The sequence below is a fragment of the Hippopotamus amphibius genome, chromosome 3 (assembly GCF_030028045.1).
Source record: "Hippopotamus amphibius kiboko isolate mHipAmp2 chromosome 3, mHipAmp2.hap2, whole genome shotgun sequence".
Lineage (NCBI taxonomy): Eukaryota > Metazoa > Chordata > Mammalia > Artiodactyla > Hippopotamidae > Hippopotamus > Hippopotamus amphibius.
In genome coordinates this window covers 269,667-294,791 of record NC_080188.1, presented here as the reverse complement: position 1 = coordinate 294,791, position 25,125 = coordinate 269,667, and the positions used below count along the sequence as shown (strand labels likewise).

At 45.3% G+C, this 25,125-nt stretch overlaps 1 protein-coding gene across 1 annotated transcript in view; it reads left to right on the top strand.

Moving 5' to 3' along the window:
• Positions 1-25,125, top strand: part of FAM184B (family with sequence similarity 184 member B) — a 97,014-nt gene that overhangs the window by 53,381 nt on the left and 18,508 nt on the right. The window contains exons 8-11 of the mRNA XM_057725817.1: positions 944-1,051; positions 10,673-10,779; positions 19,868-19,994; positions 20,799-21,011. Coding sequence (XP_057581800.1) covers positions 944-1,051; positions 10,673-10,779; positions 19,868-19,994; positions 20,799-21,011 — 555 coding nt within the window. The remainder of the gene's footprint in view (positions 1-943; positions 1,052-10,672; positions 10,780-19,867; positions 19,995-20,798; positions 21,012-25,125) is intronic.

Sequence of the window (25,125 nt, the reverse complement as noted above, 5' to 3'; positions counted from 1 at the left end):
ACAGAGTTTAAAAGTGCTGTGGACAGTGTCACTGGGGAGAAGAACTTGCCACTGACGGACTCCTGTTCATCCTCTGTGCCCTTAACACCGTGCTAGAATTCCCTGGGCAGAGTTTATTGCTGTCCGTTCTCTGCAGTATTACCTACTCCTAGTAATTGTTAGCAGAATTATAGGAGTTAACACTGTAAAATGCTTAGGTCTGTGCCTGGCACAGAGCAAACACACCATTAATGATGCTCTTATTATTTTGTACCTGTGTCTGCTAAATGTTGCTGTGATTGTAAACATGCATCTGCTTCCCCCGTAAGATGACAGCTCCTTGAAAGCAGGGAAGATACTTTGTTATCTCTCTCTGTCCCTTCTCCTCCCCACCTGTACCCCGCATGATGCCTGAGGAGCATCCATTTTAGCGGCACCTGGGTTTTCCGTATGGTTATTGGCCTTGTTCTTCTCAAAGTCTAGAGCAGGGGAACCAGTCTGTTTAACTGACCTGCTACAATTAGTTGGTTAATAATCATCATCATAGTTAAGGCTTCACATTTTGATAGCACCTTTAGCCACTCTTCTCTCATGTTATCTGTGCACTTCTTAAAGATTGTTCCCTTTTTTTTACCAGCTAACTTTGTGAAAGAGAAATAGGGTGGCCTGCCAGGAATGGTATGAAAACCAATGAAAACCATGCTACAGCTCTGGTTTAGTTATGTGGACATGAAAAATTTGAAGGGAAGTGTGGAATATTGTAAACCTGCCAGACTTATCTTCTGGAGAGACTAAGCAACTAGCTAATTAGAAATGGCCTCTCTAGAAGCCTGTCTGGGATTTGTCTAGTGGCCCACTGTCCCCAGGACCGATGGGCCCAAGGGAACAGGGTCCCAGATTAATGACCACAGCTGGGTGATAGGACGTGGTTTCATTGCTGAATGTTTCTATTCTTCTGTTTTAGGTTTTAAGGCTGAAAGAATTTATCCAACAGAATAAGGTACATCCCACAAGAGGTGATGAAAAGGCCCAGGAACTGGACTGCCAGCACTGCAACATTGTAGAGACCCAGGTAACTTCTAGCTTTTTCTGCTTTAATTAAGGATATTTTTCTTCTCCTTTTCAGCACTTTGTTGTCCCCACTGACACACGCTGGCATTAATGGGCTCTTTTATTCCCCCCCTCAGAGCTGCCAAAATGCCTGAAAAAAAAAATCATTACAAAATCAATGTGCAAAAACCACGGAGAAAATAGATTTCTGAGTAATTATCTGCATGGTTTGTAGAAGAACAAGGCTTGTCAAGCTGAATCTTCTCTCCCTCTCTATCAGCGGAATCAAGGGGCCCTGGACTAGAGTGGAGTCTTTGGTTCTGCCCACCGTGAAGCGTAACAGTAATCATAACGTCCCCTCAAGTGCGTGTTGAGAACCGTGGGTTGGTTCCCCGTGAAGCCTGGCTCGCATCCCACCCTCCTGGGTCTAGACTGTGAACCCTCTGAGAGCTCAGTTCCAGGGGGAAGTACAGACCCTCCTACATAGAGTTGCAGGAGGAACCTTGATGAGTATCAGTTCCACTTGATTCAGCTCAACATGCACCTTATTCATTCATTCTGCAGTCATCTGTGAAATCCCTAAGAAGTGCCAGCCTCTGAGCTAGATGCTGGACGGGAGAAATGTGCATAAGAGAGCTTTAAGACGATGTGGACATTTAGTAATAGAATTAAACATCTAGTGCTGTGTTTTCTATTAGGCAGCTGTTATGCACTTTACAGGTATAGTTTGTTCTTTTAAACTGAGTTTTCTTTTCAAAAAGATAACCTACCTACAAGGCACAGAATTCATAAGGCATACAAAGGTATACGGTGAAAAGCATGCCCCCTCCCCCAGTTCCCTGTCTTTCTTTTGTTTTACCTCTTCTTGTATCTCCTTTGGTACTGTGCATGTGCAGCCATCATTATGAATATATTATTTTTTTCTGCAAATGATAGAGTTTTCTCCTGCACTCTGCTTTTTCTAAACTTCAATTTTTATAGCTCGGAGATCATAACACATCAGTACATGTCCATATCACTTTCATTTTTTTAAAAAAAAGAGCAACTGTCTAGTGTTCCCTTGAACAGAAAAACTGTAACACATAGACCGTTTCCCTTATGATGGATTTTTAGGTTGTTCCTGATTTTTCACTATAGTTGATACTTAAATGGATAACACTGTAGAGGGTTACAGTGTGGCACAGTGGGTAAGCGAGCTCTGAACCTGATGCCGGGTTTCTTACTGGCTGGGGAATCTTGGACAAATGATTTAGTCTCTTTGCTTGAGCTTCCTCACCTGTAAAAGGGGTCTGATGCTAGGACCTGCCTCCCCAGGTTGTTAGGAGGACTAACTGAAGGAGTTCACACATAAGCAGTGATGGAAACGGCACCCAGCACGGGTAAATGCTCCGTCGGGGCTCACTCTTAGCGTCACAGCATCTCCTGGGTCCAGCAGCAGAAACGGCTTTGACTTTGGCAGACTTCCTGCCTTGCCTTCCATCAGGGTTGCCCGCGTACCCCCATGGCAGCTTGTGCAAGTGCCTGTTTCCCCACAGCCTTGCCAGCACAGCAGATTACACGCCTTTCTGAACTTAGTCAGGGAGAATTTATAATTTAGTTCAGATATGTTCGGTAAGCCAATTCTGCACGAGCCGAGTGAGCCGAAGCTTTGCCGAGACAAAGTCCAGGCTCGTGTGGACGGCGCGCAAGCAGCACACTGCAGCGCGGAGAACCCTGCGCACACGCGGGACGCGACAGAGCTTGCGCTTGGCTCTTTTGCCAGGGCGTTTCAGTGAGTCAGGGGAGATGTAAATAACAAGGCCGATGGAGAGTAGGCGGTTCACTGCACTCCCAGAATATGCAGGGGGAGGGTTGCCAGCCCTGGGTGTGGCTCTGTCCCCACCGTCGACAGCTGGGACTCCACTGAGCCTTTTGTCCCGGTCTCTCGTGTCTAGTCTCCATGATTCTCTTAGGGTCACAGTGTTCTTCACTGGTTTCCAGAAAGTCTTGTCTGTCTTGATAATTCTAAAGGAAACTTATTCTTTGGAAGATTCTGGTGTCTGGGTCACAGTGAATTGAGGGCAGAGAATGGGGGAGGTTTTCATAGATCCCTGCCTGCACCATCTCCAGGAGAAAAAGGAGGGTCACTTGTGGTCATTATTATTCAAGTTGTTTTGCCTCAACAACTATTTCTGAGTGCCGTCCCCATGCGAGCCACGGGGCTGGATGCCCAGGTGAGGAAGGCCCAGTCCTGGTCCTCGGAGAGCTCCATTTCAAATGCAGGAAGTTGATGTTACGTAATTACCTCTCTGAGATCAGTTACCTCACTACTCCTAGTGGCAAACACAGACCAAGTACCAAGAACGCAGTGCAGTACACAGTCCCACAGCAACCTTATGCGGCAAGTGTTATTATGTTTTTTAATATTTACTTATTTGTTTATTTGGCTGCACTGGGTCTTCGTTGCAGCATGCGGGATCTTCATTGCGGCATGCGGGATCTTCATTGCGGCATGTGAACTCTTACTTGCAGCATGCAGGATCTCGTTCCCTCATCAGGGATCGAACCCGGGCCACCTGCATTGGGGGTGTGGCGTCTTAGCTGCTGGACCACCAGGGAAGTCCTGATGCAAGTCTTATTATCCTCGCTTTATAGATAGGGAAACTGAGGCCAAAAGAGCAGTACCAGGGCCCAAACCAAGATTCCATACCGCTTCTCGTTAGTAAAGTGGCATATACTTTACTAACACACTCTCTGCCGCCCATCCCCCAGAGACTTGTAATGAACGGAAGAAAGCACGTGAAGGCACTTTTCAAAACTGTTACAGAGTCTGTAAATGTAAGGTGACTTTGTAGTGTCTGTTACAGTCCCTGTAATCATTTTAGCAGAACCCCATTGCATTAGGTGTTCTATTTATTTTAGGATGTACATAGTGCTACCTTTGAAAGACTGTCAAATGAGCTTGAGAATGACTTTCAGTATTTCCTCCCGGAGACTTCCTGGGCATGGGTGTTCCTTTAAAATAGAAGCGATCCAGACGAGGTTCACTGCCTGGAAGATGAAAGATGAAGACCTAATGTGACCGTGCGTGGGTTTAAAATAACCAGCCATTTGCTTGGGAGGAGTTGGGAGGAGGCTTTTGCAGTGGATGGCTGGAGGAGAAGCAGAGCTATTTATTTCTCTGTGCACACTTTAGTGAAGGAGAAAGCCCTGGGAAGAACCTGAGAAATGCCTGATGGGGAACCCAGGAGTGTGAGTTAGGGGCAGTTAACTCAGGATACACCCACAGTGGCTGCGGCTTGGTGCTGGGAGAGACTGACTGGGATCGCAAGCAAACAGAAAAGGGGCATTAGAGAGTCTGCTCCATTTGGAATTCAGAGAAATGAGTGTTGGTGGACTTGAAGGTGCTCTTTCAGCCAGCTGTTCATTTCCACCGTCAAGACCATTTGAGAAATATTCAGATGGCACCCCAGCTCCTTTTGAGTGATACACCTTGACCCCAAAACACCAGGTACAGAAGGTGAGGGGATGAAGGAGGAGAATGTTTTTGCCACTTATGTTGTCTGTTGGTCCCCTCTGAACCATTAGTTTGTTGAAATCAAGTACTGTGTCTTATTAGTCTTTCTGTTTTCCAGCAGCAGACACGCCTGCATGTGGCAGATGTTCACGCCTCCCTGTGCCTGAGTTGCCCCATGACATGGCAGCTGAATGAGTGGGACTAAGGGTGCATTGTGAGTTAGATTAGGAACGCCTTCAAAGGTTAACCTTGGCCGGAGGATGATTTAGAAGAACACTGGGGTCCTTCAGTTACTTGCTGGGAGGAGAGGATTCAGCTTTTTTTGGGAAGGATGCTCTTGTCTCTGGTGTCATGGGGGCTGGAAACAAGTGAACAGAGGTAGGAAGGAGTACTGAGTTTATCTCCCTGTGGATTTGGGAAACAGCCTTCATCTCTCGGCTTGGTTTTGAGTGTCTGTTTTGCAGATGCTTCTCAGCAGTGCTTTTGCACCAGTTTGAACTCACCCCGTTAGGCCCTGACGCTGGCAGCTGGTGGTCACGCTCACACAGCACAGCCGAGTGCCAGTGCAGTCATGTGGAATGACGCGAGTGGGAGTGGGACCACCCAGGCGTCCGTTCTTGTGCTGTTCTCCAGTGGCTGTGTGACCTGGGACAAGTTGCTGGACTTCTCTGATCCTAGATCTCCCTCTGTAACACAAGGACGGGGGTGTCTTTCCTGCCTGCCTCGCTGAGTCGCAGGCATCCACAAGTTAACGTGTGGACATGGATGAGTGCTGTGTGGTGGGAGCCGGTGCAGTCACCCGAGCGCATCATCAGCCTTTTCAGGCATTTTCCGTTCACTCCTGTTTCTGGACTCCAGCCCGGGACGCCTTTAAATGTATCAGTAGTCGATAAAGGTGGCCCAGAAATTACATCCTGCACGTTCTCTTTTGCAGTCTTCACAGTGGCTCAGAGTACACTTGAAATCCTTTTTTCATCTCCATAAAAGCTGTCATGAGATCTTTGTCCATTGTTCATGTTGCTTTAACTTCCTCCTCCCTTCTTCCTTGATCAGTCTTACCAGTAGTTTGATGTGTCTTTTCAAAAAGCCAACTTTCAGATGTGTTGGTCAGATCTTTTTCTGTCATTAATTTCGTCTTTCATACCTCTTTCCTTCTACTTACTTTGGGTTTATTATGTTATCCTTTTTCTAACTTCTTAAATGTTCTCTAATAAATATATTTAAGGCTATACATTTCCCTCTAAGTGTATGTCTTTAGCTGTATCCCAGAATTTTGAAGTTTATCTAATTTTTTTTTTTTAAGATCTCAAATAGCTTTATCGGAGAGGTCCTGGGTAGAAAAAAGCTGCAGCTTAATGAAGGCCGTTTAACAGTCAGTTCCAAGGCAAAGCAAATCTTTATCACCCGCATCTGATCCTTTCTGTTCGGGGATTCCCACCCTTTGGAATGGATATGTGTTTTGTTTTGCTTTTTTTTTCAGAATCTCTTTTCTAATTAACTCTGGAGCCTAGGTTACAGGAGTCTGGCCTTGAGAATGGAGGGGGCATCTCGGCCGGAAGTAAGCACTGGAGGTGATGTTTAAATAAAGGGAAGCTGTGAGAGGAAGAGGCCTGAGTGGGCTCCAGTGCTAATCCGCTTGCCTGGCTCCCGTGTCCCCGCGTGATTGTGGTTGTGAAGTTTATCTAATTTTTTAAACCCACTTTCTTGTTGTTTTCTAAGGTTATTGCATTGTCATTAGATAATAGGGTCTGTAGAATGTCAACACTCTGAACTATGTTGAGATTTGCTTTGTAGCCACTGTGGGGTCAGTTTTTTTAAATGCTTCCTATGTGATAGCAAAAAAGTATATTCTCAGTTTGGTTGTTAAAGTGTATATATTTGAATTCTAATTCTGTATGTTCACTGTATGACCTTGGGCAAGGTACATATCCTCTCCTGCTTCAGTTTCATCACCTTTAAAGTGGAATGACTCCCACCTCACAGTTGAGGGCCTGGTGCGCCCTGAGCATCATGTAAACAGCAGTGATTTCTGTTCTGTTTTAGCGTATTAATCTTGTTCAAATCATCCATATCCTGGCTTATTTTGTGTACCTGATATACGGGTCTCTGAGAGGTGTGCCTTATAATCTCCCATTGTAAATTTGGCCATTTCTCCCTACATTTACAAGCATTTTACCTTCTGTTTTCAGGCTCTGTTGTTAGGTGCCCACAAGTTTGTCATTAGAGCTTTCTAGTGAATGATTCCTTTTACCAAGGTAGAGATATTCATGTTGAACTGAGCCAGTTCTTGTTTACTGTGATTACTGGTACCATTGGGACTGTTTTGGCCAACATATTTTGTGCTTTCTATTTACCAAAATTTTTTTGTAACCTTCCGTGTTCCTTTTGAAACCTGCACCTAATTAACCTTGATCATCATGTATATATTTATAGCATAGTAGCATGCTATTCTGATTTTTGGTTGTTGTTCCACATTCACAGTGCAGTTTTCCCCACATTATACAGAACATGTGTTTATAAAAGTTGTCTCACAAAGCTCTTTTGCTTAGACTCTGATCTTTGCTTCTGGGCTTTATAAGAATTGGAGATCTCCAAAATACTTCAATGCGCAAAATACCTGAACGTATAAGGCAAAAGTGGGCCTTTTAGCTTCAGGTCCACATGAAGGTTGTAAGCTGGTCAGTGACATCATTTTTGAAAGTGCACAGCAATGAAGCAGACTCACTGGGTCCTGCAGCTAGCACATGTCACCCAGTTAGACTTCAGTGTCCAGTTACAAACACTGAAGGGAAGGCATCCAGGAAATGGAAAATGGCCATGCTGAACATTCTCAGTGACCGGCTCTAGGACTTATAACAATTTGAAAACTATGTCTGGGATTACTTTTACCTTCATTTATATTCCAGGAAGGGAGAGAGAGAACACTCCTGTAGCTGATAGAAAGCAGACAAACTTCTGTCTATTTTGTTTATTGCTGTATCCTGAAACAGTGCCTGGAACATAGGAAATGACCAATAAATATTTGTTGGTACCAAATTATGGTACCAAAATAATTGTTATGGGAACTTCGAGAAGAAAGAGTATAATTGCAACAAAAGAGATTGTGAAGGCTTCATGAAGGAAGTGACCGTTGAGTAGGGTTTCGAAGGATAAGTGGGATCTGGAGATTAAAGAGTGCATCCATTAGGGTTTGATTAGAGGAACAAATGACTAGAAATGATATAGACTATGGAATTCACTTTGGCATAGTTCACCTGGCATAATTGTGGGAGCCAGTTAAATACTTTATGTTGCTCCTGAATCTGGCATGGGGCCTAAAGTGGGCCTAAAGCAGGGCAGGCAGCCTGAAGGAAAGAAGGACCGATGTGGACTGGGGAAGACCAAGGATGATTGCAGCCCTGAAACTGAGGCTGTTGAAGATCCAGCTTTGGTAATACGTGTGACCTGTGGGAGAGTCCAGCATCCTTCATCATAAAGCCAAATAGGCAACTTGGCTCAGGACATGGGGAAGCCTAGAGATGGTCCACAGGAGGTGGAAGAGCTGAGAGCTTCCAGACTGTCCAGTCCACCGAACTGAGCCAGCAGATCGCTGACAGCGTGCGTGTGCTCCGGCCACACCTGGTGCCTAGCATCATGCATCCAGAGGTGTAGAAAGATAAAGACTGCAGCTTTGTGTCCATCTTCCAGATCTTGCGCAAAGTCAGCTGGCCCAGAATATGCAGGGAAGGAAATCCTGGAAAATGTAGTTCTGACAACTAAGTTGACTCAGAACACCTCACCCCCGAAGGGAGGACAAGGGCTTAGGTAGAATGGCTGTGGGAGGCAGAGTGCCCTGTTAGTCTCTAACAAGCCATACTGCTGGGCACCCTTGAAAGGCCCTCTGGGCAGAGCTGGGCAGGCACTTCCCAAATGCCACCTCCACCCTGATTCTTTGGAAGTGAGGGGTCCAGCATCACATGGTATCAATATTTTGCCCCACGTAGAGACAACACAAAGTTCTTTGACCTCAAGAGTCATAAAAGCACTAAGGGCTCCTGAACAGAGCGGGAAAACACCCAGACTTTGGGCCACAGCCATCTCTACACCTCGAGCCTCCAGCCGTGTGCCCTGCGGATTTCTCATGAGAAGTGCAGTTAGTCCCAGCCTTTGCCTTCCAAGGAACATGACGGGAGTGTGGGCTGAGTGTAGGAGAAAACGGTCCTCTTGCTGTCCTCAAGCGGCCTGTGAGTTATTTGGGTTTGTTTACATAATGTTTACTGAGCGTAATCATGTGCCACACACTGTTCTAGGAACCAGAGCAGAGTCCCTGCCTTCCTGGGGCTTACCTTCCAGTGAGGGAAATAGAATAAAAAAGTCAACAAAGAGGAAAACAAACAGCAAGGTCATACAGCAAGGTGGGAAAAAGGAAGTGATGGGGGTGTTATTTTAGAGAAGGGTGGTCAAAGAATAGTCCTGGGGAATATTATTTTGAGTGCTTACTGTGTAGCTAATACTGTTCCAAGGACTTTACGTTTATTTACATTTACATTCATTTAATCCTCATGACAACCTAAGTAATTTTCCCAAAGTTACATCATTAATGAGAAGAACTGGGATTAAACATAGGCATTCTGCTGCCAGAGCCCAAGCTTTAAACAAGGGAAGGTCTCCTGGTTGTGGTAAGTGATGTGAGGAAGCAAGGCATGTAAATATCACAGGGTAGAGCATTGCAAGCAGTGGGAACAACCAGTGCAAAGGCCCTGAGGCAGGTAATAACATGCTGCCTTATTGTTTGGAGAAGGTGAGACCAAGAGTTTAGTTCTGGACATGTTACAGTTTAAGAAGCTCATTAAGCATCTGAGTGATATCTGGAGGGCAATTGGGTATACAAGTCCAGACTTTAGGGAGAAACTTGGAAATAGAGATGAATTTTTTTGTCATCAGGATCCATGGAATTAGATGAGACACTGGGGAGTGAGAGAGAAAAGAGAAGTCCAAGGACTGAGGTCTAGGGCAGGAGAGGAGGAGGCTTTAGCAGAGGAGACAGAGAAGGAGCAATTGCAAGAGAGGAGGAAACCCAGGAGAAGGGGCTGCATGGAGGGGAAGTGATCAGATATTTCCAGTTCTGCAGAGAGGTCCAGTTAGCTGAGGCCCAGGGAGTGACCATTGGATTTGGCAGTATGGAGGACATCATTGGCCTTGACACTGGTGGCCTTTCATAGACATTGTAGTACATGGAAGGCAATCAAAGCAGTTTCATTCTGTGCTGAGTGGGGAGGGGAGCGCAAGGCCCCGTCTTTCAGCCTCAGCTTTGCTCCTCTCACCCGCCAACAGAGGGCATCTCCCAGGGCCCCTGCTGCACAGTTTGAAAACCACAGATGTAACCAACCCCTTTGTTTTACAGCTGATGACGCTCAGGTCCAGAAAAAACACAAGACTAGCTCAAGGCCAGGCACATAGTTAGCAGAAAGCCCAGGTTGCAATTTATTATTATTTAATGAATTTTCTCAACAAAGAAATCTGTCCTAGCCTGTCTTACACTGGTTTTCGTGGACAGTGATTACTGTAACAAGTAGAAGAATCACAATATGAAAGTTTTCTTCACCTTTCTCTGCAGACAGGGGAAATGATAACATGTTCATAGAAAATTCTGAGGCCTCATTGTTAACGCGTGGTTTCATGTTTTCCTCCCGCCATACCCCACTTCTCAAGGCTTCTGATCGAGTTCCATGTTTTCTAATCCTAAGGGATAGGATGTAGCAGACTGCCGCCTGTAAAATGGGTGTAGTAATAATACCCGTCTCTCACACTTACAGACCAGTGGCTGTTGCTGGCCCTGTTCTCTGATCCCCACAACAGCCCCAGGGTCACATTCCCGAGTTGCACTTCATTTCCACTCCTCACTGATGGGAGCCCTGGACAAGCGACTTTCTCTCTTTGTGCTTTAGTTTCATCAGCCGTGTGACATGCTTGGTGGACTGAAAAACAGGATAGAGGGATAAGGGCTGACACTGCTCCTAAGCCAGGCAGTGGGCTCAGCACTGAATCACCACGGGCCTGCAAGCTGGGCACTGACAGTGGGTTGCCAGGGGCTCTTTCTCCTCTGCTCTGTGGTCTGATAAACCACAGACTGTACTTCGTCTCATCTTGCAACTGTTTTTGCCTTAGGATCCGTGCTTGAGGCCGAATGAACCTTCTCAGACTCTGCCCAGAGAAGAAGAGTATCAAGATAAGTTAGCAGCTGAAGAAGGAACCAGCAGCGATGAAGAGGAAAGGTACAGGAGGACGGGCAGGCTTCCAAGGGCTCCAGTAAATGAGGACTCAGACTTGGAAGGACTCATTCGTTCATTCATTCTGTCCTCACATATTTATCATTGTCCCCTGCATGATGCTTAGGGAGGGAACAGACATGTCTTGTATGCCTCCAGCACAGCTATGGACTGTACCTGAATTATCTTATTTAATTGTCACACCAACCCAGAGGGGCCATTTAATATATCAAGAACCTGAAACTCAATAAGATTAATAAACTGCCCCAAATTCAGATAGACCTGCTGGCCTCAAACCTCTGTTCCCTGTTCTTCCAAGTGTTCTTTAACTAAGTAAGGGAGACGAGGGAGCTTAGTCACTGAGAGGAAATCTCCCACCTTTATCAGCTATATTAGTCAACTTTTGCTGCTGTAACAACCATTCCCAAAATACCAATGATTTTAGCTTGTAGGTCAGCTGTCTTTATTCTTGGCTCTGCCAAGCTCTGCTGGTCTTATATGAGCTTGGCTCCTGACTGAGAGTCAGCTGTTAATGTTCTGTGTCTCTTCTTATAAGGCCACTAATCTCACCATGAGGGCTCCACTCTCATGAGCTAATTACCTCCCAATGGCCTTATTTCCAGATACCACCACTGGTGATTGGGGCTTCAGCATGTGAAGCGGGGAGACACCACACAGGGCAGAGGCAGGGGAGAGTGAACGTTTGCTGAACAATAATGATCTGTCCCAGCACCTCAGAAGGTTCTGAGACAGTGGGTCTGGGGACGTCCCAGCCCTGTGTCTTTTGAGAAAGCTTCCCAGGTGATTCAGCCCCCACAGTTATAATCCACTGCCCCGCACTAATGAACAGCTGTGTGGGGTCCTGACAGGTGACATGGAATCCATCAATCATCTGGTAGCTCTTCAAGTAGTTAGCTGTCCATTAGGTCTCTTAGCAAAATTCCATAGACTGGGTGGCCTATGAATAACAGACATTTATTTCTCACAGTTCTGGAGGCTGGAAAGTCCAAGGTCAAGGTGATGGCAGATTCAGTGTCTGGGAGGGCTCACTTTCTGGCTTATAGAAGTCGTCTTTTCACCATGTCTTCACGAGGTAGAAGGGCAAGGGAGCTGCTTAGGGCCTCTTTCATAAAGGCACTAATCCCGTTCATGAGTGTTTCACCCTCATCACCTGATCGCCTTCCAAATGCCTCATCTCTCAGTACCATCATATAGGGCAGTAGGCTTCAGAATATGAATTTTGAGGAGACAGAAGCATTTATAACATAGCGTTGAGGAAGCAGAGCCTACACCCCTAATATCAACGGCAGTGTCAGGTACCCTGTAGTCCAGTGAACTCTGCAGCTGATAATACTTCCACAGCTGCCTCCAGGTTCTGTCTCAGGGTCGATGAGGTGTTCAGCCATAGCTAACCACAGTTAAGGAGCACAGACTCTAGAGTCAGGCCTGCAGACTAAATCCTCATACTGTCACTTACCCCTGGCAGCCACAAATCTCGTCCTGTTTAAAACTCACAATTCCAGAGGAAAGAAATAGTCTTTCCTGTGAAAATACAGGAATTTCAAAGAGGTTTCTAAGGGGCCCAGCTCAGGTCACATGTCCATCCCTGAGCCAATCATTCTGGCCAAAGAGATACCTGGCTCTGATTGGCCAGGTGTGTGTCACATGCCCTTTCCTGGGGCCCGCTAAGGATGAGGGCAGAGTTAGCTGCACCTGAACCTTGTGGACGCAGCAGGATCACCATGGAAGGAGGAGATCCCCAAGGAGAAGATGCTGGGCACATCAACAGCCGTGGTGGTCACAACAGCCTTGTCTTTTTCTCCCATGTAGCTATGTTGGTGAGGGGGTTCCTCAACTATAGAAGCAAATGAGGAGGTGTGGGGTCTGTGAGCTTCTTTCCTGGGGATTTTAGTGGGAGTGTAAAGACTAAGCAGTAATGAGAAAGGAATAGAGAGATCTAAGTTAGAAGCTGCAGGACAGAGCAAACGCGTTGGTTTCTGTAAGGGGTGAGGTTGCACATTCAGTTGTGAACCCCTTGACTGATGCGTGTCAGGGGACCTTTGGCATCGTGGCTCTAAAAGGAAGGTGGCTTTTCCGTTGGCTGTTGATTTAAGGTGAGGGGTAGCAGGTCAGAATCGACTTCAGAGGGAGCAGAGGGAGTCAGGAGAGGCAGCTCTGGCTTGCTTTGTGCGCGATAGTAGGATAGGATCAGCTGTTTAGGGTGTGAGGGAATCTGGGGCCATAGAATGGAGTAAGAGGGGAAAATATTTACCAAGTGTTGATTAACCCATTTAATCTTCATTAGGTAGATACCATCACTGAAGCACTCCATTTCAAAGATGGGGGAAACTGAAAGAGAGAGAGGTTAGATAACTTGCCCATCTACTTACACTGCCAGTAGATGGTAGAACTCAGATGATAGTCTCTTTGGCTCCAGAACTCATGCTTTTAACGACATCTCACCTTAGGGCAGCTGTTCGTATGTGCTGCATGAAGTTCCACAGTGTTTCTACTTTTCCAAGGTCACTTTTTCCTTTAATACTCAATAATAAGGAGTGAAACTTCCACTTCCAGCCATGACGGGGTAACTGGTACTAGACTTGCTGTCTTTCTGTAAACAACTAGAAAACTGAACAGAACACGAGACAGCTCTTTTGAGAAATAGGGCAATATACAGAGAAGGACCATGTTCTCCAGAAGGGAAACACGAGTCGAATTCCGTAATCACCCCACATTTGCTCCTGCCACTCTTCCTGGGGACAGTGTCCACCACAGTGCAGACATGTGCAGGCAAGCCGAGCTGAGGAGGCAGATACTGGGGCCCAGGGCTGCTAAAGCAGCTGGAATTGTAAGGTAGGGTGCCAGAAGAGAGGACCCTATGAGGGCAGAAATCTATGAGCGTTTTCTGTAGGTCCTTGCCAGGGACTTGAGTGAACATGTACAAGACGAGACTCCACGAGGCCTGGAAGCATGCTGCAGCCCTGGTAATGAGAAAGTGAAGACACCGGAGATACAGCATGAGCACACATTGGAGCCCCAGCCCTTTCTGAGCTCTCTGAGCATTGAGTCGAGATCTCAGAAAGGTGACACTTTAAAAGTAAGGAACATACCCTGCAGAATAAGGGCCACACCCTAGAACAAAGGATAATGTGGAAATATACCTGCTGTAACAAAGGACAAATCTAAGCATAAAAGGATCAGAAAGAGCCTTCAGTAATTTAACTGGCTGTCATAACAAACCTCAACACTTTTGAAAGGAATTCATAATACAGACTCCCTGCTTTGTATTATCCGCTGCATTGAGCATTTGATGAAAACATTGAGACATGCACGGAAACAGAACAATGTGACCTGTAATCAAGAAAAAAAACAGCCAATAAAACCTAAAAGGACCTAGATACTGGAATTAGCAGACAAGGACATGAACACAACTGTATGAGCTATGTTCAGGGACATAGAGGAAAAAGATTGTTATAATGAGTGAACAGATAGGGAATTTCAGCAGAGAAATGAAAACCTTGAAACAAATGGAAATTCTAAAACTGTAAAGTACAATATCCATAATGAGAAGCTCATTGGATGGGCTTAACAGCAGATTAAAACCGTAAAAGAAAAGTTGGTGGCTTGAAGACAGATCAGTAGAAACTGTCTTGTTCATAGAATGAGGGGAAAAGCTTTTTTAAAAATGAAGAGATTCTTAGTGGGACATCTGATCTTGTGGGACAATATCAGATGGTCTCATATGCATGTATTTGGAGCCCAGGAGAGAAAAGGGAAAGAAAAATGGAGCAGGAAAAAATATTTGGAAAAATAATGACTGAAAATTCCCCCAGCTTGGTGTGGGACATTAATTTACATGTTCAAGAAGCTCAGTGAACTCCCCATAGAATAAATTCAGAGATCACAGTACCTAGATACATCATAGAAAATCTGCTGAAAACAAAATACATTCCTCCAAAATCTTACAGGCAGTCAGCTTGTTAAAAAGACAAATTACATCCAGGGGACAGTCGGGTTTTCATAGACACTAATGACAGTCAACTTCTCATCAGCCTTCCGGCCTTCTTCTCTTCTGAAAGCCAGAAAACTATGGAGCTATGTCATTGAAGTACTAAAAGGGGAAACAAAAAACAAAAAGCCTGTTAAGTCCAAATTTTAAGTCCGGTGAAAATATCCTTCAAAAATGAGAATGCAACAGAACATTTTCAGGTATATAAAAGTTAAAAGAATTTTTCACCAGCTGAGCTGCAGTATGATAAACGTCAGTGGAACTTATTAAAGCTGAAAGGAAATTGCACCAACTTTAACCTTGGATCTGGAAGAGGAAACGAAGAGCATCAGAAATGGTAAACATAAAACTACTGTTTTTCCTTCTCCGGATTTCTTTAAAAGACATCTAACTGCTTCATAATAATAATAATAAAACATTGTATTATCAAATTTATAATGTATGTAGTTGAATAATATATGCTCACTCTAGCACAAACAGGGATTAATGGAATTATAGTGTTATTTGGGATTTATATCTTACATGAAGAGATACAGTATTAAATCTGAGTAGGTTGTGATAAATTAAGGATACAAGTTGTAATCCATGGAGCAACATTAAACATTAATACAAAGAAGAGCTAAAAGAAATCCAATAAAAGAACTAAAATGGAAACCTAAAAAATATTTGTCAGGTAAAAAGATAGAAAAAGAAGAACAGAAGAACAATAAGAGAAAGGATTGGGCAAATAGAAAACAAATAGGAAGATGTAGATTTAAACCCAGTCATTTCAGTAATTACCACGTAAATGAAACAGAGACTTCAGCTGAAGAGATTGCAAGAGAGAATAAAAAGGGAAGGCATTACTACGTGCTGTCTATCTGCAGGAGAGACTCAAGTATAAAATAGAGACTGCTTTGGGCTGAATTGCACCACGCCTCCCAGATGCATACGTTGAGGCCCTAACTCCCAAGGTGTTAGAGTGTGAATAGGGCTTTAAATAGGTGATTGAGTTAAATGGGGTCATTAGAGTGGCCCTCACCCAATATGTCCTTGAGATTAGCACCCTGGTAACCCAGACAGAGGGACAGTCACATGAGGACATGAGGTGAAGGAAGTTGGCTGTCTGCAAGCTTCAGAAGAAGAGAAGCCTTAGAAGAAACCAAACCTGCTGACACCTTGATCGTGGACTTCTAGCCTTCAGAATTATGAGAAAATGAATTCCTGCTTTTTAAGCCATCTAGTCTGGTATTTTGTATGGCAGTCCTAACACAGGCACAGGTAGGTTTGAAGGTCAAAGGATAGACGTAGATATACCATGCAAATACAGCACATGAGGAAGCTGATGTGGCTGTCATCATGTCAAAGCAGACGTCAGAGCAAGGAGTATTACCAGGGATTAAAATGGGATATTTTATAATGGTGAAGGGGTCAATTCATCTGGAAGACACAACAATCCTAAATCTGTATTACCTCATAACGGAGCTTTAAAAATAATGAGGCAGATACTGAGCACACTGAAGGGAGAAATCTACAGTCGCATTTGGAGATTCTGACACCCTTTTCTGAGTATTTGACTGAATGACTAGACTAATGTCAATAAGGACAGAGAAGATTTGAACTTCACTGTTAACTAACGTAATCTCATCGATACCTATAGACCACAAGCTAAACCACTGCAGAATGAATTTTTTTTCAAGGCATGTGAAACATTCACCACTATAGACAAACTAATATTCTTCCTGAGTGCAAAATCCTCAACAAAATGTTTGAAAATAAAATCACGCCATATATAAGAAGAATAATACATCATGACCAAGTAGAATTTATCTCAGGAATGCATGGTTGGTTTAACATTTGAATGGCAAGTGTGTAATTCATCACATTAAAAAATAAAGGGAAAAAATAAATAATCATATCAATAGTTGCACAAAAGCATTAGACAAAAGTTAACATCCTATCATGATAAAAGCTCTGCAATCCATGAATAGAAGAGAACTTCTTCAACTTGAAAAAAGATCATCTATAATAAACTATGATAAACATGCTTAATGGTGAAATGTTGAACAGCTTCCTCCTAAAATATGGAACAAGGCAAAAATTCTGCTCTCACTACTTAACATCGTCCTGAAGGTCCAAGCCAGTCCTATAAAGCAAGAAAAAGAGCTACAAATTAGAAAGAAAGAATAAAAGTGCCTTTATTTACAGACAGAATGATCATGATTGAAACAATGTTGTTAAGATCTTAACTTACTCTGAACTGAGCTATAGATTCAGTTCAATCCTGTATAAAATCCCAATAACCCTGTTTGTAGGAATAAATAAGCTGTTCTGAATATTGATATGAAAAGCAAAAGACCTAGATAAAAGAAAAAATCTTGAAGAACATAGCTGGAGGATTCAGGCTTCGGAGTTCAAGACATTATGAAGCTGGAGTAACAAAGACTATGTGGTATCAGTGTACAGATAGACAAATAGATCAATGAAAAATAATGAAGCTTCTGGAAATAGAACTGCACAAAGATGTTAGATTAATTTTTGTTAAAGGTGCTAGGCAATTCAATAGGGAGAGGAAAAGTTTTTCAACGAATGCTGTTGAAATAAACACGTGAGAAGAAATTAACTTCAACCTCTACTTTACCCCAGACATAAAAATTAATTTGAGATGTTTCATAGATCTAAACATAGAAGCTAAAATTATAATACATAGGAGAATATCTTTGAAAATTTGGGGTTGGAAGTGATTTCTTAGGACATGAAAATACTAATCATCAAAAACAATTGATAGCTCGGTCCTCATCAAAATTAAAATTTATGCTCATTAAAAAATGCCTTTGAGAAAGTGAACAGACAAACCACAGAGCCACAAAAAGACAAGCACATTTTTTAAATGGAGAACACGCTTGAGCAGACACGTCCATAAAAAAGGTGTGTGAATGACCCGTAAGCACATGATTATGTGCTCGATACCATTCGTCATCCATGAAGTGCAACTTAAAACAAAAAGGAAATATCATTTCCCACCTACCAAAATGACTAAAATTATAGGGCTGACAGCACAAAATGTTGGCAATGAGGTAGAGCGACTGGAACGCTCATGCATTTCTCCTGGGAGTGTAAAATGGTGCAACCACTTTGGAAAACCATTTGATAGTTTCCTAAAAAAAAATTAAGCATATGCCTACCAGCAATTCCAATTCTAGGTATTTAAGCAAAAGAAATGGAAACACATATCCACAAGAATATTTGTACAAGAATATTTCTAACAGCTTTTATTCATATTAATCCAGAAGTGAAAACAATTGAAAAGTTGTCTATCAGCAGGAAAATGGATAAACAAATCGCGGTATATTCATGTAATGAAATGCTACTCAGCATCCAAAAGTATGAACTACTGACACTTGCAACAGTGTGGTTGAATTCCAGAGACTTTATGTAGAGCAAAGACGCCAGACACAGAAGAGTACATACCACGTGATTCTGTTTGTGTGATGCTTAAGATCAGGCAGAACTCATCTGTGGTGATGGAAGTCAGTGTTGGCTGCCTGTGGATGGTGGATTGACTGGAAGAGGGTGCAGGGAAGTTTCTGGGTCATGAAAACGTCCTATATTCTGATTGGGGTGTTGCTTTTATGGTCGTGTGTACTTGAATTGTACACATAAGGCCTGTGAATTTCACTACTGTAAACTTTACCTCAATAAAACATTTTCAAAAATAATAACTGAGCCCTGGGAGAAAGTCTGGTCCCCTCCCCAGGGAAAGTTTACCTCTTCCACACTTCCAGCCTGGCAGTCACTTGTCATTCTTGCTTTAAGCTGCTTCGCTGTTGCTCGCCTCTGGCTGTCTCCTAACCAGAGCTCAGACCAGGGTATCTCCCTTTAATTGTTCCCTAAACATGGCTGTGTTTAGCAGCGCTTCCTTAAGTTTGAGCATAACCTAAGAGAATTAGGATGCAGAGAAAGAAATCTTCTCACTTTATTAAATGTTTGATTTATTTTTAATGTGATTATTCCTATGTGCCAGACAGTGTTAAGCATTTTTTAAGACGTTTACTGTATTAATCTTTATAACAGACAGTGTGAAAGGTGCTATTATTAAACCCACGCTATGGAAGAGGAAACGCAGACAATTCAAAGAGCTCAGCCAAAGTCACGTGACCAGTGCAGCAGAGCTGGAGTTTGTGTCCAGGCTCTTGACCCCTTTGCTGTGCTGCTCCTCGTATACTGCGCTTCCTTTCAGGGGTCCCTTCTGTCCATGTCGCTGGGCCTTTTCACCTCTGCCAAGCCAGAGTCCTTCTCATCATGGCCTTTCTTCACAGTCCAGGGCCCTGACTCTCTAACCTCTGGTCCTCTAGCCTGATGTCTTTGCCAGAGGAATCAAAACGTCATTGACATCCCAGCAGTCTCCGCAGAGATGCCCACTGTGTGGCATCCTTTTACACTGTTAAACAGGCTGCATACTTAACTTTATAATCTCACCAATCACATTTGAATTCCTCAGTTGGTTTAAAAGCTCAGAACTGAGTACAGGAAATTCCGCTTCAAAAATATGTGTCAGTATCTCTTCTAGGATGCAGAAACTACTGCAGCTTTGAACCAGCATCGTCTTGTTCCTGCTACATACACAGAAAGGCCTATTTATAACCCTCCTATGTATACCTGGGAATAGCCAGTAAAAGTTGTGAGTGTGCTTTGAAAAGTGTAAAGTACCGCATTCAAGTAAAGCATGATTGTTTTGTTATTTTTTTTCCACATACAGGAAAAGTTGTGAAATAAGACCGCAGAGACCTCGTCTTTTGAAGCTCCCAGGGACCTCATATCAGTAACTCTAAGCTTACCGTCATTCTGACAATGATCATTATTTATTAAACACCCACTGAAACAGACATCGGGTGATTCCAGCTGAATCTTGACAGTATCCCAAGTGCAATAGCACTTAGAATTTATATGTCAAGTGGCTTTTTAAATCCAAGGGAGATGTCTCTCATTCCACTAGCCACTGTCGGAGCTTCCTTCTTCCAGCCCACGTGGCTGAAATGTTATCTGGGTGACCGTGTCCTTTCCAGCCTAGGATCTTTTGTGATTTTGGCCTCCATATCTTCAAAGGATCGAAGTGCCCCTCAAGGAGGGAAGTGACCTGCAGCCTCCACTGGAGGAGGAGAAGGAGAAGGCACCGGAAATCCAGCGTCTGCAGGAGGAGTGGCAGAGACAGAAGGCCAAGTTGCAAGCCCAGGTAGAAGGACAGCCGTGGTGGGGAGGTACCCTCATGCTGAGTGAGACCCTGCCTCTTCCTCATTCTTGCAGACAACCTTGGAAATGCATGCAGGGCCTGATTCTTGTCCAAGCTGGGGAGGGCACTCTAGGTCCAGGGCAAGTGGGATTCCTGGTCCTGTTTATTTATTCATCCAACACCTGCTGTGGCTCCTGAGTGCCTGCTGTGAGCCAGGAACTCTTCTAGGTGCTTGGATACCATCAGTGAACAAACCAGACGAAAGTCCTGCAGGAAGGGCTTGTATTTTAGCAGAGGAGGTGGATACAGACCATAAATACTAGACATAAGAAGACATGAAGCACATGGTATATTAGAAGATGTTCAGGGCTTCAGGGAGAAGAAAAAACAGAGCAGGATAAAGGAGATTGGGAGGCTGTCTGGTAACGAGGGGGTGGGTGTAACACCAGATAGGATTGTCAAGGAAAGCTTCTGCAAGAAAGCGAGATTTGGGCACGTGGGGCACACGAGGGAGGCTGCTGTGTCGGTCTCTGGAGGGTTTTCTGGTCCCCTCTTGATCTCTCTTGGATGGTGTACGTCCCAGCCCTTCTCCCCTGTTCCCTGGCATCTGTGGCTCTAGCTGAGGCGCCCCCAGGAGAGCTGGCTGTCCCCAGGTTCTTCAAGCTTGCAGCTGCTACCCCCCTCAGAGTTCCCACGGGTAGAGGAGGCTCAGCTGGGCTGCAGAGACGTTCGGAACGCTTTTATTTTTAAAGAAGATCCCAGGCAAAGTGAGGGGCCCACTCTGAGGTCAGACGCCCTGGCGGGCAGGTCTCGCAGTTGCAGCAGGCCCTGGAGCAGTGCGCCAGCGGCTACAGGGAGGACCTGCGGGAGCTCAAGCAGTTCTCCGACCGCGAGCGGGAGCAGCTGCAGCGCGAGCTCCAGGAGACCATCCAGCAGCATCAGGCGGCGAAAGCTCAGCTTGAGTCTGCCCACCAGCGAGCCCTCCGCGTGCTCGAGAAGGCCAGACACCAGGACGTCAAGGTAAGCTTGCTGCCGATGACGTCCGCCAGCTGCTGCTGAGCACGTGCTGTGCAGGCCCCTGCGTGGCACTTTATGAGGTGCCTCTTGGACGGGACCTCCAGGCCCCACAATCACCTTACAGGGTCATTATCATATTCTGTTTTTCTGGATGAGGAAAGAGGCTCAGAGAGGTTCAGTACCTTGCTCAGGGTCACACAGCTAGTCAGTGGCAAGACAAGGGTTTAGACTCCGGTCCCTTGAGCTTCTGATACTCCTTTTCCCCATCTGCACGTGACCTTGGTACCATAAGAACAACTGTCTTTCACAACTTGGGCAGTGTCACGTGTGATGTGTCCTGAGGAGTCAGGCTCAGCTTGGCAGCTGCAAAGGGGAGGGCATCCCAGAGTTGAGAAGGACCAGCTCAGCAGAAGAGACCTCCGGAGGGCTTGGAAAGCAGTGATGAGGCAGGCCCACGGCGATGGGCAGTCAGCAGGGAGGTGGAGGCACATTTCACCTGTCCCCTCTGTCTTCTGCTCTCTCAGAAGGCCTTCCCTCCCTGCTCTCTCTGGAGATGGGCTCCTCCTCTGACTGCCACAGACAGCACACGGTCCTTCCTCCGTCACAGTGGGCTTCACGTGCGAGTTCCTTCTTTATATGATCTTTTATATGATCAAATTCACCAAACTGGAAGCCCCGTGAGGCCAGGAACCATCTCTGCCTGTTCATTACTGAATCTTCTCCCAGATCATAGTAGCTAGGTAGTCAAGGCATTAAAACCTCAAGTTTAATTTCCCCTTCTGTAAACTGGGGATACTGAGACCCACGTCTTTGAGATATCAAGATGATTACGTGAAAAAACATGGGAGTTCTGGTTTTAAGGTGGCAGAATAAAGACTTTTGAATTCTTTCCTGCTGGAAATGCTCTAAAAAAAACAATAGAGACACACAGCAGAAACATATTCTGTTCAGATGAAGCTGGGAGACATCTGTATCCTGGAACCACAATACATGAGGACAGGAAACAAGTGGAGATACAGCATATGACCTTGCAGAACGGAGAGGCTCAAACCAAAGTGCCTGAAGACAGACAATGATGAGAATCAAGCGGACAGTGGAACTCAGAGAGGCCAGGGATTGGAGGCACCAGTTAAAACACCTAGAAGCCCAGGTTCCCACTTCACCCAGCACAATCAAGCCTCTTTTATTTAAGGACAAGAGGTGGGGGTGGGGATGGGAGGCCGCGAGCCCTGGGCGAGCTAAGCCAGAGAGACTCTGAATTAGGACGTACCAGTCACAGAGGCTGGGATGAGGCTTGGATCTGAGAATGGGTTTAGGTGAAGATCTGTGAACTGAACTATTAGATGGGCTGCAGCCACCTCTATCACACCCCAGCGATGCTTGCTTCTGCTCAGCTCCAGAAAGCAGGCAGCTAGAACCTAGATCCCCAGGGGAACTCACCGTCCAACAGATGCCCCCCTGCCCTGCCATCCCAGGCACCGATGGGGGTCCTGATTATCCTTCAGTGCCCACTCTTAAATGTGAAGAGACAGCAGAAGATGACTGAACTTTCAAGGAAGTCTCTAATGGGAGAGTTGGAATCCAAGATAATCAAGGGGAAAAGAATGAACTCAGAGGAAATGGGTAATGCAGGGAACAGAAAAAAAGAATTCAGTGAAGATTGATATCCTTAAAATTAAGAGATTAGATTTGCATCCAGGAAACAAGGACAACATGTTATTTGCAAAGGAGGAGGCAATTAGAGCAAGAAAGAGCTCTTTTTAAATAAAAAATAGAACAGCAGAAATCTTAAAAATCAGTAAATGAGTTGAAATATAGAAAATGAAGAAACCTTCCAGACAGCAAAGTGAGAAGACAAAGAAATGGATGATGGGAGAGAAGGAAACAGAAGTGTAGAAACACAGTCCAGGAGGCTGATATCTAACACATAGAGTTCCAGAAAGAGGTCATGGAGGGGAGGAGATTGTCAAAGAAATAACAGAGTGAAATTCCTAGAAGGAAATGAGAAAGGCCCGACCCAGGCTCGTCCTGAGACTCCAGAACACCAGGGAAACAGTAGAAACTCAGCTCCCAGTGAGGAAAATCGGTACCAGCCTCAAAGAACTTGAATCCAGATGCCATTAGACATCTCAGCAGGAACAGGGAAGCTAGAGGGCGATGAAGCAGTTCCGGGAGATTCTGCTGAAACCACTGACAGAGGCGAGAGCCGAGGAAAATATTACCAGACCTATGAAGTACTAGGAACGCTACCTTCTGTTCTCAGTTTGCGCCTCCCTGCTCTCAGTTTGCCCTCAGTCCCTGCTTGCGTCGATGGTCTGGAGTCTCTAAGCACGTCTCCTCCTTCACAGAGAGCGCGGTGTGAAGCTTGTCAGGAGAGGGTGCTGGAGGCACCCGGCAGGAGGAAGGAGGCTTCTCTTCCCGGTTCTGGCCGTTGCATTTTTGCTCCGTTTCTGGCTTCTGTTGCACAGCTGAATAGCGTCCTGGGTGTGCGAGGACTTCGGGAGAGCCTCTGCCCCGGCGACCTCACGGGGATCTCACAGCCCTGGTGCAAGCCCCAGTGACGACCTCCCCGGGGCCTCCCAGGGTGGACACCACAGACCCCACCCTCATGCCTGCACAGCCTGACTGTTTCTGGGCTCCTGCCCGTCGGCTGCTGTGGCCTGCGCCCCAGAAGTCTGTTTCCTGCCACCCTCCCAAGGCAGACCCTGTCCCCGCCAGTCCTCACGCCTGCCTCGGTGCCACCGTTGCCCCTGGGCGCCTGCTCGTCTGCGGCTCGCCTGCACTGTGGAGGGTTGCTCCTGCTGGACTCTGGCCTGAGCGCCTCCATCAGTGAGCTGCCGCCACCCCTGCTCCAGCAAGCTCTGGATCCCAGGCGGGGGCAGGGCTCCCCCTTCCACGCCCCCCCTTTCTTGAGTGGTCTCCCTCAGCCTCAGGATACCTCAGAGTTCTCTTTGCTGTTTTTGGTTTTTGTGTTGGCTGAGTTGGGTCTTCATTGCTGCGTGCAGGCTTTTCTCGTCCAGTTGTGGCGAGTGGGGGTTATTCTTTGTTGCTGTGCGCAGGCTTCTCTGTGGTGGCTTCTCATTGCAGAGCACGGGCTCTAGGCACATGGGCTTCAGTAGTTGCACCACGTGGGCTCAGTAGTTGTGGCACACGGGCTTAGTTGCTCCACGTCATGTGGGATCTTCCCAGACCAGGGATCGAACCCGTGTCCCCTGCGTTGGCAGGCGGGTTCTCAGCCACTGCGCCACTAGGGAAGCCCCTCTCTTTGCATCTTTATCGTTATCAGATGCTTAATAGTTCTTTAGATTCAATTTCCCTTGTTTAAGTTACTGTATGGTTTCTGTCTCCTGTTGGACCCATACATCTTCCACACGCTTTTCCTTAGGAAGTTCCTTCAAGAATGTCCCACCAAAACAAGGGAGCAAATCAAGAAAGAGGAAATAAAAGAAATCTAGGATGCAGGAGAAGGAAGGTTTTAGGAGCCCAGCCATAGTGCTGACTGGAACAACTCAGTCTAGACTGGAGCACGAGGTCCAAGGAGTCTGGAAGACTTGCCTCCGGGGACAAATAGACCTGATGGCGTCTCTGATCAATTTGGCCACGTGCATTGTAGTGGAAGCGTTTTACAGAGCTTTTAGAGGTTGTAGGAAGACTTAGCCAAATATCCAAAGAAAACTAAGCAAGTTAAAAATGCAGTAGTAATTAATGCAAGGAAAAACAAAACTTTGTATAAGGTAGATTTTAATAATTATAGATTATTTAGCTCAGCAGTAAATGGTGTTTACTCACAAGAAGGAAAAGATTGAACATATTTTACTGTATTTTAAAAAGCAATATAACTATATAGGAGGACTGGAAGAGGCAGAATGTATGAGACCAGAATCCTCATCTACCACAATGGGAAGACAATTCATAATTTCTAAAATAATCAAGATAGAGCAGAAGGAAGATGCTGTCTTGCTAGTGGTGGTAAATACCAGAAGAAAGAACTAAAGGAGTTGCCAGTGGCTGCCTCCAGTGGACAGGATGAAGAAAGAGGGCTAGGAGGTGCTGGTTTTCCTTTTTCAAAAATATTATTTGGCTCCTTGTATTGTGAACTTAAAAAATTATTCACAAC